Source organism: Arachis ipaensis, chromosome B4 (assembly GCF_059453495.1).
Source record: "Arachis ipaensis isolate K30076 ecotype BB chromosome B4, ASM5945349v1, whole genome shotgun sequence".
Taxonomy (NCBI): Eukaryota; Viridiplantae; Streptophyta; class Magnoliopsida; order Fabales; family Fabaceae; genus Arachis; species Arachis ipaensis.
The window spans coordinates 134,456,510-134,476,974 of record NC_142439.1 but is presented as its reverse complement, the minus strand read 5'-3'; the positions used below and the strand labels follow the sequence as shown (position 1 = coordinate 134,476,974).

Below are 20,465 nucleotides of genomic sequence, written 5' to 3'. Positions count from 1 at the left end.
CTTTTATAGATTCATTAAGCGTGATATTAGAGAAAAATATTAAGTGATCAATATTTTAATTTTTTCTTGATTTGTCTTGTATTTAAAATTAGTACTAAGCAACTAAGCACAATTATGTATGACAAATGCAGTTGAATGAAAACCACATGATGGATAACCAAAAGTTTAACCTTTCTTAAGTGAAACATCATTTTTTTTTATGGATGCTATTCGATCAATAGAGTAAACTAAAGTACCAATGTTTGATCTGATTTAGCTAAGCACAAATTTAATGTTTTATCCAGGTCTCATAAAGATGAGGAATAAAGATAGATTCATGATGGTAAAACTTAATTCATGATGTTTTTTATTATTAATTTTACATAAAAATAATTACAAGTGGGTTTTTATTAAAAAATATTATGATAATAAAAAATAAGAAACTGATATTGTATCTATTTTGATTGAATGTCAAAAATAAACAAAATTATTTCACTAGTGTTGAATATGGTATTGAAGTGTTAGTTCATCATTTTAGCCACTGTCAATAAGGTATTACAGGGGGTATATACAAGCATGACAAAAGCTTGTCTGTTTAATTTGGGTCATTAAACAAGTGGAGGGAAATTGTACCTAGAAGAAGCACTATTGGGATCAACATTTAACACTATGTTAGGTCCCTCCTCCTCAATGTCTAACTTAATAATACAAGTGTTGATCCACCATGTTTGAGTGATTAATTTTTGGATTAATTATTCTGTTAATTTTATAGTTTTATTAAATTTATAATTAGATTTTTATATATTTTTTTTCAATTAATTTTTTATACTCTTTTTAGTTTTATAATTAGGTCATTCTTAATATAAAAAATATTAAAATTAATTGAATATTTTTTTGTAAATTAAAAGTATTTATAATTAAAAATTTAATTAAATTTTTAACGTATATTTTTTAGAAAAAATATTTTCTTAATTTTAATTTTTTGACAAAATTAAAAAATATAAAAATTTAATTAAAAATTTAATATAATTATAAAGACTAATAGAATAATTAAACCTTAACTTTTTTTTAAATATATCCATAAATATCATATGTTGATATCTACTAAAATCTAAAACTATTTTATATTATCAATAAATCACATTAAAAATTTTGAATAACCTTTACATAATAAAATTGAAAATAACTATAACAACTAATATGGTAGTATATAAATAAATTATACCGTAAAAGTTTTATTCCATAAAAGTATTTAAACTAAAGCACGTTTATATCATTTTTCTATCTATTTTGATTTCTTCCTTTCCAATGGAAAATGAGTCAAATGAGTGAAATGACTAGTGCAAATGGGAGGCTGGACCACAAAACCGTACAACAGCGTGATGTATCTTTGAATCGATAAAATAATGTACGACTTGTTCCTTTTTCATTTGGGGCCACTCTAAAAATAATTAAAAGATAAATTAAGTTAGATATTGTTACTTTTTGTTATTTGTATAAAAAGACTTAAAACTTAAGAGTTACATACGGAGATATTTCGTACTCACTAGGAGACAAACAGTAATATTTTAGGATCATGTTATGTAGGCATAGAATGATAGAAAGATTGCACAGAAATTGGTTAATTATATGTGAATACAGAATAATTTATATAATTATATTTATAATAAAATATAGCAATAATTGAGTTTTTGTGTTGATAAAATATTTAATTATTTTACTTTAAAAAGTTTATTTATTCTGCTATGAAAATTTTGATTATTTTAAAGATTTAACTAAAATATATCTTTAAAGAGAAATGTTATTTATACACTAAAATCAGTTATTAAAATTAGTCATCAATGTATTTGTGTATAAATATATTTGTGATTTAATTTATTTTCAATGTGTATTTATATTCTAACATGTATTTTATACTGATAACTGACTTTAGTGGCTGATTTTGGTATTGTTCATACCCTGACCCAACGCTAAGGCCCAGGATCCAAGTAAAAAGGCCCAACCCCAAAGAATTGAGCCTTACACTACTCAAACCAGATGCCACGAAATCGGCAATAGTCACGACTTGCTCTAAAGAAGTCGGTACGAGGATTAGCTGGCAGATAAAACCTCCCTCAAGAGGATAACTGCCCCTAGAATCTCTCTAACCACTTCCAAGAGCCATATCTCAACCTCCCTAAGATAAAGGGACGGTTATTCCCCTTAAAAGGTAGAACTACTCCAACGGTGGTTATGGGTTCACCCCTATAAATACACTGACACTTCTCAGGTATCTCAGAAGCCCAATACTCTCTAGACCTGTTTTGCTCCCTTTGCTGACTTTGGCATCGGAGTGTCTTTGCAGGTACCACCCCCTCTCCTCGTACGAACAAGTCGGACGGAGCCCGTGGATCGATAACCCACTCGCAGGCCTCCTCTTTCATACGTTTGGGCCAACTAATACGATCCAGTCCATAAATCTCCGGTTACCCACCGTAACATTGGCGCCGTTGCCGAGGACCCGAGAGATCAACCAGTGATGGCGGACAGATCCCCCGAAGAGAGTCATGTGGAATCAGATTCCGAACAAGAAAATCTGGATGCCAGAAACAATGACGCAGACTTGACCCTCCACCAAGGAACCAACGATCAGCATAGAGAGGTACCTCCGGAGTCAAAAATCCGAAGGTGAATTCCTCAGAAGGGCGCGAGTCGGAAAAAGACGGATCATCCCATGCAACTGAACTCATGGGATTAGTCCATGTCCATCAAAGTCGCCTGGAACAGTTGGAACAGGAACGGGAGCGACAAAGGGAGACGGAAAAGAACCTAAAAGAGGAGATGAAACGACGAAAAGAGTTAGAAAGAAAACTCTTGAAGTTGGAATCCTCCCTCAAAGGTCGGGACTCCCGCGACGAACGAGAAGAGTTGCACCTTGGAGGGGAGGATCCTTTCAGCGAGGACATAATGAGGGCAAAAGTTCCGAGGAACTTCAAAATCCCCGATATGGACCTCTATGATGGAACCACGGATCCAAAGCATCACTTAAGCAATTTCAAAAGTCGGATGTATCTGGCTGACGCTTCTGACGCTACGCGATGCAAAGCTTTCCCGACTTCCCTGTCGAAAGCAGCGATGAAGTGGTTCGACAGCCTCCCTCCGAGGTCAGTCACCAGTTTTGAAGACCTCTCAAGGAAGTTTTTGATGAGGTTCTCCATCCAGAAAGACAAAGTCAAACATGCACCAAGCCTCCTGAGAATAAAGCAGGAGGTCGGGGAATCCTTACGAGCCTATATGGAAAGGTTCAACAAAGCATGTTTAGAAATCCAAGACCTACCCACCGAAGCAGTCATAATGGGGTTAGTCAATGGGCTTAGAAAAGGTCCCTTCTCACAGTCCATATCTAAAAGACACCCCTCCTCCTTAAGTGATGTACAGGAAAGAGCTGAAAAGTACATCAACATGGAGAAACAGGAAGGCCAGCTTGACAGATATCTCATAGAAAGGTCGGATGGTCATGGGAAGCGAAAGCGAGACGATATGGATAGAAGAGACCCACCACCACAGACTCCGGAGAGACATATCCATATGATCTCAGGAGGATTTGCGGGAGGGGGTCTCACTAAATTCTCTCGCAAAAGACATTTCAAGCGAGTCTACCAGGTCGGAGGAGAACCATCCGACCTCCTCACCATTTCATTCACAAGAGAAGATGGGCAAGGAATAATTCCTGGGCACGATGACCTAGTAGTAATTACTATGATCCTAGCCAATGCCCATCTCCACAGAACCCTAGTAGATCAAGGGAGCTCAGCGGACATCCTTTTCAAGCCCGCTTTTGACAAACTAGGGTTGGATGAGAAAGAATTAAGAGCCTACCCCGACACCTTGTACGGACTAGGCGACACACCAATAAGACCACTAGGATTTCTACCCCTACACACTACCTTTGGAAAAGGGGAAAAATCCAAAACTCTGAGTATAGACTTCATAGTCATCGATGTAGGGTCAGCATATAATGCCCTGATCGGCAGAGCTACCCTTAATCGACTCGGAGCGGTGGTGTCAACTCCCCACCTTTGCATGAAATTCCCGACCCCAGCGGGAATAGTAACGGTGAGGGGAGATCAGAAACTAGCAAGAAAATGCTATAATGAAAGCCTGAACCTGAGGGGAAAAGGCAAAGAAGTCCACGCCATAGAACTCGGCAGTGCAAGGGCCCGAGAAGAGCTGCGACCACAGCCGGGAGGAAAAACTGAGGAAATACAGGTCGGCAAAGAGGAAGGGAAAAACACTAACATAGGAGCCGACCTAGGGGAAACCCTAAAGCAAGGGTTGACTAAGCTCCTAAGAGAAAATTCCGACCTCTTTGCCTGGAAAGCTTCCGATATGCCTGGGATACACCCCGAGCTTATGTCCCACAAGCTCTCGGTATACCCAGGGTCCCGACCTGTACAACAGAGAAGGCGCAAGCTCGGCCCAGAACGAGCCCTGGTAGTGGAAGAGCAAGTGCAGGCACTCCTAGAAGTCGGCTTCATCAGAGAAGTCAAATATCCAACATGGCTAGCGAATGTAGTCCTAGTCAAGAAGCAAAACGGCAAATGGAGGATGTGCGTCGACTACACCGACCTAAATAAGGCATGTCCCAAGGACCCTTATCCACTCCCAAGCATTGATACCCTTGTAGACTCTAGCTCGGGGTATCAATACTTGTCATTCATGGATGCCTACTCGGGATATAACCAAATCCCGATGCATGAGCCAGATCAGCAGAAAACATCATTCATCACGCCCAGAACAAATTTTTGCTATGTGGTCATGCCATTTGGATTAAAAAATGCAGGAGCCACATACCAAAGGCTGATGAACAAAGTGTTTGCCCCCCACCTTGGAAGCTTAATGGAAGTCTATGTAGACGACATGCTGGTGAAAACCAAAAAAGAGGCCGACCTTTTAGCAGACTTCTCGCAAGTGTTTGACACCATAAGGGCACACGGGATGAGGCTAAATCCCGCAAAATGTACCTTCGCGATGGAAGCTGGAAAATTTCTAGGGTTTATGCTGACACAAAGGGGGATCGAAGCAAATCCTGATAAGTGTAGAGCTATCCTGGAGATGAAAAGCCCGACTTGTCTAAGAGAGGTCCAGCAGCTAAACGGCCGACTTGCAGCCCTCTCCAGATTCTTGGCAGGATCAGCACTAAAATCCCTTCCACTATTCTCCTTGTTGAGAAAGGGATGTTAGCTCGAATGGACTCCTGAATGCGAGGAGGCGTTCCAGGAGTTCAAAAGATTCTTGAGCCAACCTCCGATTCTGACCCGACCTGTAGTTGGAGAAGACCTCGTCCTATATTTATCTGTAGCGGACAAGGCTGTCGCGTCAGCCCTGATAAGAGAAGACGAGGTCGGTCAGCATCCAATATATTTCATCAGCAAAGTTCTACAAGGCCCCGAGCTAAGGTATCACAAACTAGAGAAGTTTGCCTACTCTTTAGTGATAGCCTCACGAAGGCTACGGCCTTACTTCCAAGATCATACAATAAAAGTCCGCACGAACCAACCCATGAAGCAAATCCTCCAAAAGACGGATGTTACAGGGAGAATGGTTCAATGGGCAATAGAGCTCTCCGAGTTCGACTTGAGGTATGAAACTCGGACGGCGATTAAAGCCCAATGCCTCACCGACTTCATTGCAGAATACGCAGGAGATCAAGAGGAAAAGCCAACTACATGGGAACTCTATGTAGATGGATCCTCAAATAAGACAGGAAGCGGTACAGGCATAATATTGGTGGATGAAAGAGGAACCCAAATAGAGGTTTCCCTCAAGTTTGAATTCCCAGCTTCAAATAATTAGGTAGAGTATGAAGCCCTGATTGCTGGATTGAAGCTGGCAAAAGAAGTCGGTGCTACAAAGGTGATGATATACAGCGACTCACAAGTGGTGACCTCCCAGATAAGTGGAGAGTATCAGGCAAAGGACCCGAATATGAAGAGGTACTTGGAAAAAACTCTGGAACACCTTGGACGCTTTGCAGAAACCGAGGTCAAACATATAACTCGGGATCTGAATAGCAGAGCAGACGCCCTATCCAAGTTAGCAAGTACCAATCTAGGAGGGAATAACAGAAGCCTGATCCAGGAAACTCTCCAGGAACCCTCCGTGGTAAAAACAGAGGAAAAGCATGTGGTCCTTGAGGTAACCGGGTTAAACCTCGGATGGATGAACCCCTTGGTCGAATACATGAAATTCGACATCCTCCCCAAGGAGGAAAAAGAGGCTAAGAAAATCCGGAGGGAAGCACAACACTACACCTTGGTGAAAAATATTCTCTACAGAAGGGGGATATCAACACCATTGTTAAAGTGCGTACCGACCTCAAGGACCACCGAGGTATTAGAGGAAGTTCACAGTGGGATCTGCGTAAATCATCTCGGAGCAAGGTCACTAGCCAGGAAAGTAATCTGAGCTGGATTCTATTGGCCGACCTTGCAGAAAGATGCCCAGGAATTTGTGAAAAAATGTCAACCATGCCAAATGCATGCAAATTTCCACGTGGCTCCCCCCGAGGAACTAATCAGTATAACTTCCCCATGGCCCTTTGCAAAATGGGGGATGGACTTGTTAGGCCCTTTTCCCCAGGCTCCGGGACAAGTCAAATACCTGATTGGGGGAATAGACTACTTCACAAAATGGATAGAAGCAGAACCACTAGCCTCCATCACAGCCCAGAAAAGTCGGAGGTTCCTTTACAAGAATATCATCACAAGGTATGGGATACCATATTCCATCACTACAGATAACGAAACCCAGTTCACTGACTCTACCTTCAGAAGCCTGGTGGCCAGCATGAAAATCAAACACCAGTTCACCTCGGTGGAACATCCACAAGCAAATGGACAGGCCGAGGCAGCCAACAAAGTCATACTGGCAGGGCTGAAGAAAAGGCTACAAGATGCAAAAGGAGCCTGGGCTGAAGAGCTCCCACAAGTGCTATGGGCTTACAGAACAACGCCCCAATCCGCCACTGGAGAAACGCCCTTCCGACTAGTCTATGGCGTAGAAGCCATGATACCAATAGAAATCAACGAACAAAGCCCAAAGGTGATTCTCCATGACGAGATCGAAAACATACAGGGGCACAAAGAGGAGCTCGATCTGTTCCCCGAAATCCGAGAAGAAGCCCAGATAAGAGAAGCAGCGTTGAAGCAAAGGATGACTACAAGGTACAACAAAAAAGTCATTCGAAGAACCTTCGCCCCGAATGACTTGGTCTTGATCAGAAACGACATTGGAGTCAACAAATAAGGGGAAGGAAAACTCGCTGCTAATTGGAAAGGACCATACAAAGTCAATGAGGTCTTAGGAAAAGGTTATTATAAAGTGACCGACTTGAACGGCACCGAGTTACCGAGGTCGTGGCATGCTTGTAATATAAAAAGGTACTACAGCTAAAAGCGAACTCTACTCCCTGATGTACTCTTTTCCCAACTTCATGATTTTTTCCCAAAATAAAAGGGTTTTTTCTGGAGAAGGGTTTTTAACGAGACATCATAGTAGAGGCTAAGGGAAAATAGGCTGTCAAAAACCCTTAGTAGCAAGAAGGTACCCCCCCAATAAATAAAGATCTTTTTTCATTTACAATATCTCTTATAAATTCCTTTTTGTTTTCTAAGTCTTTCTACGAACGCGCTGACTTAAGCTCGACAAAACGTGAAAATCCCATGAACCGACCTAGATGGTCGTCAGGATAAAACGACGAGGTACAAGTCGGTGTAAAGAGGTTATGAAAGTTGATCGTAAGAAACTCGGAAACATTTCGACTCATAAGTCGAAATAAAGAACCGAGTAGAAAAGAAAATGAATCGCAAAAATAACCTAAGTCATAAGAACTCAATAAAACAAAATTGAGTACAAGGAATAACAAAAAAGAGATTGAAAAACCTAGAAAAAAGCTTAAAAGCTGTCCTAAAACCCTTAAAGCAATCAGAAAGACAGACAAGCCAAAGGAAAGGTTTTCAGAAAAGATCAAGGGGTCTTCGAAAAATCAAAATTAGAAAAGCATGCACGCATAAGGTAACTCAAACCCTTATCCAAAAAAGGGTATTTATTTTGTTAACTTAAAACCCTTATCAAAAAGGGTATTTTTAAAATGTTTTGTTTACGGCCTTAAAAGGCCAGAAGAAATTGTTCAACAAACACCACCACCAACAAACAAATATAAAGAGTTTAAAAAAGGGGGGACCCACAGGCCGGGCCCCCATATAGCCAATAAAATTATTTTTGCAGAGGAGTAGACGGATCACCACCAGGATCAGGAAGAGTAGTCGGAGCAGCTTCAGGGCCAAGGAGAGAAGTATCCATAGGAGTCGGAGATGAGGAACCTTGGGGCTTTGAGGAACTCGGAGCATCCTTCGAACGAGGAGGGGACTCAATGATTCTTTGCCCCTGAGTCTTCAATTCTGACTCGGAGACAACCTGGGGAACTGGGGGATAAATAATGGCCCCATTAATCACAACCTTGTTGGGATCTAAAGGAGAAAGATCCAAGTCAGGGGCAATGACCCCGACTTGCTCCTTAAAGACCCTCCAGGCCTCCTCAGATCCCTCAGCAATAGAGTCCTCCAACTCGGTGTAGGCGGTCCGAGCATTCAGCAAATCTTTTCTAACCCCCACAAGGTCCTCGAACAAGCTCTGGTAACTATCCTGTGCTGTCTTCCTCAGGTCCATCTCCATGTTACACTGGGCCTGCAGCTTGCTCTCCTTCTCCCGAAGGCTATCTCTCTCCTCCCTCAATTTGGTAACTTCCTTCTTCAACTCCCTCTCATGCTCCTGATACATGAGAAGCCTTCCCTCTAGCTCTTCAACCTTCAAGGTTGAACCCAAAGAGCTAAGAGGGGTCTTCTCAAAGATATCTAAGAGCTTGGTACAGACCCCCGCCGCCCTGATAGTCTCCTCAGCCAGAGAGGTAAGGTGGTTCCGGACATAAACATCATCCATACCTATATGAGTATGGGGATAGATGTATTTCCGGATGAATGCAGGAGCATCAATTTTAACCTCACCTTCCAAGGAAGAGCCAGGCTCCAAAGCCTTGCGCTTCTTCCTCTCTGGCTCAGGAGAAGGTCGGGGAGAGGGGGCGGCTGAGAAGAAGCTGAAGAAGAAATCACAATGGGTTCTGAAGGAGTCCCCAAATTTCGGGGAGGAGGGGGAGGAGGAGAGATAACCGCCCTGGCACCACCAGTCCTGGCCCGGGACCTCGCTTTAGCTTCTTGCACCCTCTGGTAAGACTCACTCGAATTCCTCTTCGCCATCTCTGAAAAAACAAGTAATAGCTAATAGATTAGACAAGTCGGAAAAACAAGTCAGACAAATCGGAAATCTAATAAACAAATAAAAGCTACCTAGTTGTGCCTGGACAAAGGTTGGAGACCCCTGGAGAAACTTTTTAGTGTCCAAATATGGGGCCCTCCCCCACACTTCTCGGAGGAACCCCACAATGGCCGCCTCCACTTCATCCAGGTCATCCAGGCCATATTTCTCACAAGGGGAGTCCTCCAGCCAATATAGAGGGAAGCGAGGAGAAGAATTATCATCCAGAAAAAAGGGGTGGTGACCCTCTACAGCTTGCACTTTGAAAAAGTAATTTTTAAAGTCATGAAAAGATTCATTAAAAAGGGTGAAAATCCTCCGACCTTGGATAGCTCGGAAGGACACCCATTGTTGTTTATTATTTTGCCCACTGAAGGGCTTGGTCATATGGAAGAGATAGAAAAAAAACCCTCAAAGAAGTCGGAAATTCCAGGGCATGGCTGATGAACTGGTAAATTTTCAAAAAACCCTAAGAGTTGGGGTGAAGCTGAGTAGGAGCAACTCGGCAGTGGCGTAAAACATCAATCTTAAAGTCAGAAAAAGGAAGGAAAACACCCAAACGGGTAATCATGCTCTCGTACATAAAGAAGAAATGATGGACCGCCTCAGTGGCCCTCCCAAAACACACACGGTCCTCCGGACCCGGGGCCACTAACTCGTACTTCGGCTCATCCTCCTCAGAAGTACAAAGCCTGTGATGAGTGCAAAGGTGTGTGATAAATTCGGCATCAACCAAAGGTTCCTCTCCTAACACAGTGACATCGACCCATTGAGCAAGAATGTCTACAGAGGCCATTATTTTTCCTAAAAGGTGAGAAAAACCTACAAAGAAAAAAGAAAAAGAAAAATCAAAAACACGGTCTCTAAGGGGAATACGGAGTCAGAGCCTACGAACCAACTTCTCTCTAATAAAAGCATGCAAGCCAGAAGCATTTTTTCGTAGAGAAAAGAAGAAGGGACTAACCTTTGTCTGGGTGTGAAGGAAAGGAAGATGAAAGCCTTCGAACAGAGGTTGCACCACGAGCAAATAAAGTAGAAGAGAAAATTTGAAAAATCGCAGAAACGAAACAACGAAAGAGAGGGAAAGTATGCTAGAGGCACAATGGTAAAAGCGGGGCAGTCATTAATAAGAAGGCACCGTTACCAAGGCCATCAATCCCTACGCAAATCCCTAACGGACGCGACGCTTGATTAGACGTAACTGTAAGAACCAAAAGGTCACGAAAAGTCACGTCGGTTCCAGACCATCACGTCGGTCCTCCAACAAGTCGGCTACGACCCCGAGTAGAATACTCGAACCCAAATCTTGAAAAGAAATTGGGCTCGAGTAGGGGCACTGTTCATACCCTGGCCCAACGCTATGGCCCAGGATCCAAGTAAAAAGGCCCAACCCCAAAGAATTGAGCCTTACACTATTCAAACCAGATGCCACGAAGTCGGCAATAGTCACGACTTGCTCTAAAGAAGTCGGTACGAGGATTAGCTGGCAGATAAAACCTCCCTCAAGAGGATAACTGCCCCTAGAATCTCTCTAACCACTTCCAAGAGCCATATATCAACCTCCCTAAGATAAATGGGCGGTTATTCCCCTTAAAAGGTGGAACTACTCCAACGGTGGTTATGGGTTCACCCCTATAAATACACTGATACTTCTCAGGTATCTCAGAAGCCCAATACTCTCTAGACCTGTTTTGCTCCCTTTGCTGACTTTGGCATCGGAGTGTCTTTGTAGGTACCACCCCCCTCTCCTCGTACGAACAAGTCGGACGGAGCCCGTGGATCGATAACCCACTCGCAGGCCTCCTCTTTCATACGTTTGGGCCAACTAATACGATCCAGTCCATAAATCTCTGGTTACCCACCGTAACAGGTATATATGTAACATAACCCAAAAAATTTCATGTTAAACTAAGTAACAAAACCATATATGTTATGAGTAATTAATTCATTTTATATGCTATTAGTCATTGGCTCATTGTAATTTCGTTATTGATACATTTTTTATAATAGACGCTAAAAAAAATATATTTTTACTCTAATTTTTTATAAAGTAACTCCAAATATAATTTCTTTGCTTTGTATATTTTTATGAATTTATAGAAAAAAAAATAACATTATTAAAATAGCAGTGACATTATTCATTTTTAGACACTATTTTAATATTAGTATTTTTTAATAATTAATATGTATTTTTTAATTAAAAATATTCTAAATATGTAATTAATTATAATAATAATATTTTTATATATTTAGTATACAAATATAATTACTTAAATTCCTTGCAGTACCCATATACTTTTTTCATGAAATTGTGTGAAAAAGATGTTAGAAGGTGAGTTAGTGTGTTGGAAAGCAAGCATGAGTTTTATGAAGCGTGAACTCCACGCACACACAAAGCTCGTGGCCGACCCACCAAACCCAAAAGCGTGAATTAGCGAAAATTCTAGTTCAACAGTTACCACGCGGTGTTTTCTTCAAATTAAAAATAAAAAATTTATTTTCATAAAATTATGAATAATTATCTTGATTAATTACTAAAATTTTTAAAATTGGATACTAATTTTTTAAAAATTTAAATTTAATGTATTTTTAATGTAAAAATTGTTTTACATATATATTTAATTATATAATTTATTATTAAAAAATAATTATAATCGTATATTATATAAAATACTTTATATTATCAATATATTAAAATTAAATTTATTTTTTAAATATCAAAATATATAAAATAATTTTTAACAGTTATTTTTATTAGATAATATTATATATTTTTTTAATTTGATTAAAAATAAAATATAAAAAATGTATAAAATTTTAAAATAATTATTTTAATTAAACAAATTAAATTAAAAAATTATATTATTTAATAAAAATTAAATTAAAAAAATTATATTTAAAAACTTAAAATATTTAATATTAAAAATTTAGGAGACTGATGTAAATGACTCTAAAATTATGATTAAAAAAATTTCGCATTTTGTAACAAGAACTGTTACCATTCTCTCTCTCTCTTTCTACCACCCCAACCCCAATTCTTCATCTTTTATATGCTGTATCTTTTCTTCCTCTATTTTCTCTCCAATTTTCTCCAATTGAAAATGCAAAAGTACAGCATCAGGGGACAAGAAATGTAAAGGAAACACGTTAAGAAAACGCTAGAGTTTAAGGGCTCCAACCCAAGATAAATTACATAAAGCACTAAGCAACTAGCACAATTAAATATGACAAATGCAATTGAATGGAAACCACATGATGGACAACCAAAAGCTTAATCCTTCTTAGGTGAAACATCACTTTTTCTTTAATGGATGTTATTTGATCAATAGAGTAAACTAAAGTACCAATGTTTGATCTGATTTAGCTAAGCACAAGTTTAATATTTTATCTAGGTCTCATAAAGATGAGGAATAAAGATAGATTCATGATGGTAAAACTTAATTCATGATGTTTTTTATTATTAATTTTACATAAAAATAATTACAAGTGGGTTTTTATAAAAAAATATTATGATAATAAAAAATAAGAAAATGATATTGTATCTATTTTGATTGAATGTCAAAAATAAACAAAGTTGTTTCACTAGTGTTGAATGTGGTATTGAACTGTTAGTTCATCATTTTAGTCACGGTCAAAAAGGTATTACATGGGGATGCTACATCTCGATAAATAAGTGCGCTGTACAAAAATTAGACCCTAACTTATTAGTTATTATATACAAGCATGACAAAAACATATTATTTGTTTGTCTCTTTTATTTGGGTCATTAAACAAGTAGGGTAAGTCACTATTGGGGCCAACATTAAACACCATGTTAGGTCCCTGCCCTCTTAATGTTTAACTTAATAGAGAAGTAGAATTTAAAAGGTCTAATTCATGAAAACTAGTGCAGTTCCATATTCATGCAAAAGGTCTAATTATTTAGTGTCAAATTATTCTTATTCTATTTTATTTAATTAGTTTAAAATGACAGCAATGCTTTATTATGATATTGAAGTGTTTACTCTTACAACTTGCAAGTGTTCTGTTATATAAAAAGTGAAACACAATTTCGGAGATATTATTTACATATCAAAATTAGACTATACTTTTTTTTGGAATTAATGAGAAAAAAAAAGCATAATAATTAATAAGGCTTTGCTTAGCATATGATTATAAAATGTAAGTCAAAGGCCTTGTTTGTCGACATGAAATTTTAAGCTTTTTCTTCTAAACACTAACAAATCATTAAAAGAAAATAACAAAATATAGACGCTTGACAAATTTATATTGGAACTATTTTATAAGTGTAGCTTGAGAAATTAATTTCAAAAATGAAGAACATTTAGGATTATATTATGTTAAGACTATTGTATAACTGTATCTGCGATTGAATAAGTAATTCTGTCAATAAATTTACAATACTACAAAAAAATAATAAAATTTGTAGTCAAGTAAACAAATAGAGAGAGACGTAAATCAGTACCCAATATTATAAAAAAGTAGACTCTAACCCAATTACTTAAATTAGTATATTGCTAAGGTCACGGGATATGCAGCAGCAGAAGGAGAATCAATTCCTTTTTTGTGTACCCTTTCCAAAAATAGCTTAACATGAAAAAGCATGCGAAAAAGAACTTTGCATGAAAATAGAAAGAAAAAAAATTGACCTTCACGATTTTTGTTGAAGCCAGTTGTCAAATATTCAAAACAGGAGTGAGAGTGTCTTAAAATCTGTATAGATATATCTAGTTGCTGCATTTGACGCCTTCCCAGTTGCAACATTAAACCCACCTTTCAGAGAAAGCAGAGCTCGTGACTAGAAATATACCAAACTGTTGCCATTATTAATGGTGTTCGTATTTGGAGAGCTCATGACTAGAAATGAAGAAGAAAAACAAAAAAAGAATATGAAGACTTAGAGTACATTTCTTGGTGAAATAACAAAATCATTAAAAGGAAATAACAAAATATAGACGTTTGACAAATTTATATTGAAACTATTTTATAAGTGTAGCTTAAGAAATTAATTTCAAAAGTTAAGAACATTCAGGGCTATGTTATTTTGAGACTATTGTATAACTATCTGCGATTGAATAAGTAATTCTGTCAATAAATTTACAATACTGCAAAAAATTAATAAAAATTAATGAACTGATTCTACATGTCTGATAGTATCCAACAGAATCACCTGTAGCTAATTTGGACAAACCAACCAATAACACTCCGTAAATGAAGCACAAAAAGCAACATTCAAAATACTAAATGTGGGTTTGGTTTTGGCCGATTGTGACAAATAAATATGTACCGGCAAGAGAATTTACATAGGAAAAGATATATCTTAGTTCTATGCTCCCACAATGTTTATATAGGCTATAAGATCACTATGTCTCAAATCAGTATTAAAGCTAACACCCCTATGTTTATCAGCTTGTTAAGTATGTGAAGAAGTGCTGCCACTTAGTTCTCCAGCATTCACATATTGACTTCTTCCAGTGCCAGTATTTGCAGACACATTAACTGACCAACCATCTATGTAAAACAAATTTTAAGGCTAAATAAGCATTACAATAATAACTAACATAGCCCCAAGCAACGAAAAATACAGCTAACTTTATCATGGCATCCTATAATTCTCATTCTTTCCAGAAATTAATTAAAAGAAAAGTTTCAATTAGTTAGCAATAAAGGTTTTATTTGAACTACAACCGCTAACAGATACATTATGCTTAGGCCTTAAGCTATGGCTACAAGACATTGTGGGCTTTAAGAACAAGAAAATTTCTTGGTTGGAATGGAAAACGAACAACTTAGGAGCTTCACGGAAAAATAATGAAAATAAGGGAATACAACTAAATGTCAGCGAAAAAAAAATAACAAAAGGCAATAAACTCTGGAATTTAGTTTCTATATAAAGAAAAATAAGGTTCAAGTTCACATAACATCAGCTATCAAGCAAGTATTATTGGATCTGAATGAAACAGATCACTGGGCACAAATGTCACTTTAAGCTTCTGTGATTTCAGAATTGACATTAAGGATATGAATAAAAACACATCGGATCCAAACACAAATCATAAAGAAACAAATATGAAAACTCACGAATACACACAAGCAACGTAACTTGAAAAAGAGGAGGAGGAGGATTTTGTTGATGGGGGCACACGTACACACAACATTCACATACAAAGGAACTGGATTTCCTTATATGATACTTCACTATCACATCTAATTAGATTATAGGGGAAAGCCATCAAAGCATCATTGAGTTCTGTTCACCATTTTCATCGACATTCCATAAGTGAGATTTCAAGATATAGATTTAACATATGTAAATTATGGTCTAACAGAGATAAAATAGTTTGGAGCAAAAGGCTACCTTTGTAACCCATAACAGTTGCACACCTACAGCACAATTGACAAGATCCCTCTTCATCCTAGCGTTCTGCACCAACTGCTTAACACCAATGTAGACTCCTCCTATGGCAACAAAGGTCAATGCATAGTTGCCCATCATCTTGAAAGTTCTTATGAGGCCTGGAAGAGCAACGTTTCTCTCAACACGAGGAACATGATTCCAGGTGGCAACAACAGTACCCAGAGGGTGCCAGAAATTAAACCAGTTGTTGCACCCTTAATAGTTTTCACCAATGCAGAGTTGTAGGCAGCATACTCCTTATGAGAATCATGTTTTATTCTCTGACCTCTGAAATCAATCAATGCAGAGGTGAATGCCAATGCTGACCCAGCCTGAATTGCGGTTTTGATGCTCCCCTTCAGGAAGAAGTGTTCAAATGAGTGTAATCAATTCAGTGTTGGTGAAAAAAAAATCATTTAAATAAAGGAGAATTAATTCATTTAAAAAAATTCAGTGTTTATATGCCTTAATTTTAAATATTTATATTTTTAATTTTATTTTATAAATAAAGGAGAATTAATTTATTTGTCTCCAATTTTTATTTAATTAGCATTTAATTGAAACTAATTTATAAATTTGTAATTGAAAAGGTATTTTAAAAATGGATATTTTATATTTAATTTAATATAATATCTCTTAATTTTATTAAAATTTAACAAAATTTTAATTTGTCCAAAAATCCCTAATTTCACATTTGCCCCAAATTAAACCCTAATCCCCTTGTATCTAACCCTAGCCGCCATTTGTCCTTCCCCTATTACACCCACGGCAGAGGAAAACAAAAGAAAATAAGGAAATAAAGAAAGAAAGAAAAGAAGAGAAGAGGGAGGCGGCGCGATGGGTGTCACTGCTACCGTCGCTGCCGCTGCTAATCGAGAGAAGGGGAGATCCAAAAAAGAGAGAGAGAGCGTTGGTGGGAGAGGAAGACCGCTGCCACAGCTGCCGCCGTTCGTCCTCCAGCTCGTCGCCACCATCGCGGATTGCCACTGACCTCGCGCCCGTCGCCGCCGACCACGAGCCAGAGGAGAAGAAGAACGATGCTGTTATGCCGTTTCTCGCTGCAGATGAAGCTCGCCGCCGCAGCTGTTACTATTCGCGCCGTCGTCGTCGCCGAAGGGAGCCATCGTCGCTGTCATCGGAACAGAGGGCGAGAGAGAGACAGAGAGCTCGCGGTGGGGGAAAGGATAGGCGCCGCCGTTCCTGCCGCCGTCCAGCCTCAGTTAGCACCGCCGAAGCTCCTGCCATCACCGTCGTTGAGGAAGCTCACCGGAGTTGCTGGAGGCTACCGCCGCTCTACCTGGTTCTGTTTTGAGTCGCGCAACCGTGTCCGTGGCCGCCGGAGACCGTATCTGAAGCCTCTGTCTTATTGGGTTTTGGTTGTTGCAAGTTACTCGGCTATACGCTGTTGTCGGAACCAGGCCAGATTTACCGGTAACTGCTTCCTCCTTTCTTGAATCTGTTCTATTTCTATTTTGCTCCGCTATTCTGATTTTATTGATATCCCTGCTGCCTTACCAATCGGAATAGTGTTACTGCCATCAGGACAGATGCATAGGTCCCTGATTATGTTCTTTGCTGCTCCATCGTTGTGTTTTCTATAGCTGCAGTAAGTTATTTTAACCTTGATATCCTTACTGCTATTATTTTGCTATGAATTATTGAGAATTTCGTGATATTGACGTTCTAGGTCGAGTTTCGGTAATCGCATGGTTGGAGTAAAAGCCGTTTTTGTTGTTGTGAAAGTAAACGGAACTGCGGATGCAGCTGTCGCTGAATGCGAGCCGAAAGAAAAAGAGTTTATGTCTCGTAGTTAGATCGCAATCGAGGTAGGGGTTTTTCTTAAAATCTAATTTACATTACAGAGTTGTGATAAATAGATATTGATGCAAAAAGATATATTTCTGTGATTATATTTGTCTTGTGGATGTGATTGCTTGTTGGACTGAATTATTGGGTGTTTGATTGCTTGAGTGAAGTATGGTTGTTGATAAGAAATGGATTTGGAAAAGTCATTTACTTGATTATTATGAAAAGTGGTTTTTCTTGGATTGAAGTTAAAGCGGTTTGATTTTGAGTCAGTCTGATTTTATAAATAATTTAATACTTGAGTTGGTTTGACTTTAAAGAGTTTTATTATTGGAATTGGTCTGATTTGAAAATACTTTGATATTGGAATTGGTTGAATTTTGGAAAGTGATTGCGATTTGGAAATGGTTGAGAAAGGATTTGAGAAATGTTTGGATGGGACCCGAAAAGGGTGGCAGTGTCCGAGTTTTAAAGGAAATGCTGCCGAAATTTTATAAAATTGGAAGTTTTATTTGAAATAACTAATTAAAAAGATTTGTTTTTAAACATTCTATGTTTTAAGATTGATTTATTTATCAAAGAAAGAATTATATTTTGAATTGGGATTATTAATGAATGGGATGGAAAGAAGGATGATGAGGATTGATGAGGATTTTCCTTGAAATATGGTTTTTGAATGAATTTGGAAATGAGATTTGGATTGATGAATAATTATGATGTTGAGAATGTTGAGAAATGATCTTTGAATTATTTATATGGCTTATGAATTTGAAATATCTGAGATACGAGGTTCCCTGGATTAAGTGCCGTGGCTTGCCACCACGTGTACCAGGTTGAAAACTCGATACTCTGTTGACCCTACGACGTAAGTGTGACCGGACACTATATAAATTCCCGGGAATGTTACCCCATTGAGCAATATTGATTATTTGAGAAAAAGCTATGCATAGACTCTTGGGAATGCACGTCGGGGGACAGTCCAAGGACAATTCAGACTTGTCGGGTTGGCTGGATAACCGACAGATGAGCCTCATCAGCCATAGGACAGGCATGCATCATATGCATTTGTATGCTTTGATTGGGTTTGAACTTGTTTTGGTTTGCCTAATTGCTAAACTGTTCTTAATTGCTACTTGAACTATTTGCTGTAACTGCTTCCTACTTGTGCTTTCGTTGTCTGTCTTGCCTGTGTTTGTCTTGGCGTGTTACATTTGAGAATGGACTTTGGTGCTGAATTAATGATTGTGTTGTTTGATTGCGTGGTTGGTTTCTGATTGAGACTTGCTTATGAGAAAAGAAAGACTTTGGATTTTTGAAAATAGTAAACATTGTTTCTTTGAAAAGGTTTTGAACGATTAGCTATTAGATTTTAAAAGGATCCATAAGGCAATGATAATCACTGAATTTGAAAACAGTTTTCTTATTGAATATCTTCTTATGACAACTTTGAAACTCCGTGGTGAGACCGTGTGGTTAGGTTCTCACCCCCTATAGCTTTATCTTTTCAGGAACCGGATGAAGCATTAAGAAGAGTTATACTGCGTTTGGTTTATATGTTGTATTAATTAGATTATTTTCTTCCCTCGTCTTTGTTATTACAAGTTTGTAAGAGGGATAGGAATTGTATGTTTTATATGTATAATATATTGAGTTATTATGTAAGGAGTCTTGTATATGAATCTATGCCTGCTTGTATTTTTCTTAAGATAAAGTATTTATTTCTGGTTTTCAAAGAAATCAGTGATACAGTGTCGAGTCACAGGCTCCTATTTTAGTATTTAATATGTAAGGTAGTTGTGATACTTCTTGCTATCAGAGTAGCGCAACCGGAAGCGTGACTTTTGATAGTGAGGGTGTTACAAAATGTGCTACCCGATGCAGCGGATTAAAGTCAGAAATGCAAATGAATTGTACTGTACATTGTTAGCAAAATCAGACCGGACCGGCTGGTTCGACCGAAAAATTGGTGAATCGGATCCTAAATCGATCCAGACCAATGATCTGATTGGATGAGGCAATGAATCGGTGCGAACCGGTTAAACTCGGAGTGAACCGGTCAAAATCGGTCAAACTCGTTAAGGCCGGTTCGACCGAACCGCTTGAGTCAAATTTTTTTCAAAATGTTGAAGTTGGTGTTCGAACCCCCTCATCAAGAAAAAAACATGATACTCACAACCACCAGGTTGTTAAGCTTGTTATCAATATTTATGCAAATTAATATATATATATATAAATATCTTTCAGCGAATAATTTACTTCTATTTAATTTATTTTAATTTTAGTTATAAACTCATTCATTCTTAAATTAATTATATTTTTATTTAACAATAATTATAAACTCACTTATTTTTTATAATTATATAATATCTATTAATATTATTTTTCAATAAATACTTGTAGTATATAATAGCATAATAAATATAAACTAATTAATAAATTATTAAAATTCGAAAATAGTAGTTATTTTAATATTAAAAAATAAAAATATTTATGATAGCGTAAAATTAACAAAATATTTATTGTTCCTGTTTTATATTGTTTTAAAATAGTTAGATATTTTTAAAATGTTAGTGAAAATATATATTTTTAATTTTAATTTTAATTTTAAATTTTTTACTATATTTTATTTTTATTTATATAGGATCGAGTCAATCGGTTCAATCAATGATTCATTGGTTGAACCAATAACTTAGTGATCCAGTGATCTGACTGGTTCGATCACCGGTTCGGTTTTGACCATTATAGTACTGTAAGTCTTCAGTCTTATCTGTACGAGCCATACGAAACCAGCCACATGGGATAAGTCAGTAGCCAGTAACATATGTACCCAGCAGCAAAAAAAAAATGGGTGTTGCTCCACGCGCTCCATTTTCACAAACATACGGTTAAAAAAGAAAACTAAAAATTTTTAAGCATGTTTGCACGATTCTTC

General features: G+C 37.8%; 2 protein-coding genes across 2 annotated transcripts in view; both read left to right on the top strand.

Moving 5' to 3' along the window:
* The window catches only part of LOC148569316 (uncharacterized), a 163,378-nt gene that overhangs the window by 65,963 nt on the left and 76,950 nt on the right, over nucleotides 1-20,465 (top strand). The window lies entirely within an intron of this gene.
* On the top strand, nucleotides 16,765-17,529 carry LOC107635011 (uncharacterized). The gene is made up of 3 exons (XM_016338369.3): nucleotides 16,765-17,158; nucleotides 17,255-17,333; nucleotides 17,415-17,529. Exons 1-2 carry the CDS (start codon nucleotides 16,765-16,767, stop codon nucleotides 17,326-17,328), a joined length of 468 nt encoding a protein of 155 aa, XP_016193855.2. The 3' UTR covers nucleotides 17,329-17,333; nucleotides 17,415-17,529.

Coding starts and splice junctions, on each gene's coding strand:
- LOC107635011 (XM_016338369.3), top strand. CDS start 16,765: ATGCTGTTATGCCGTTTCTCGCTGCAGATGAAGCTCGCCGCCGCAGCT. Junction 17,159..17,254: donor GAACCAGGCCAGATTTACCG/GTAACTGCTTCC, acceptor CAATCGGAATAG/TGTTACTGCCATCAGGACAG.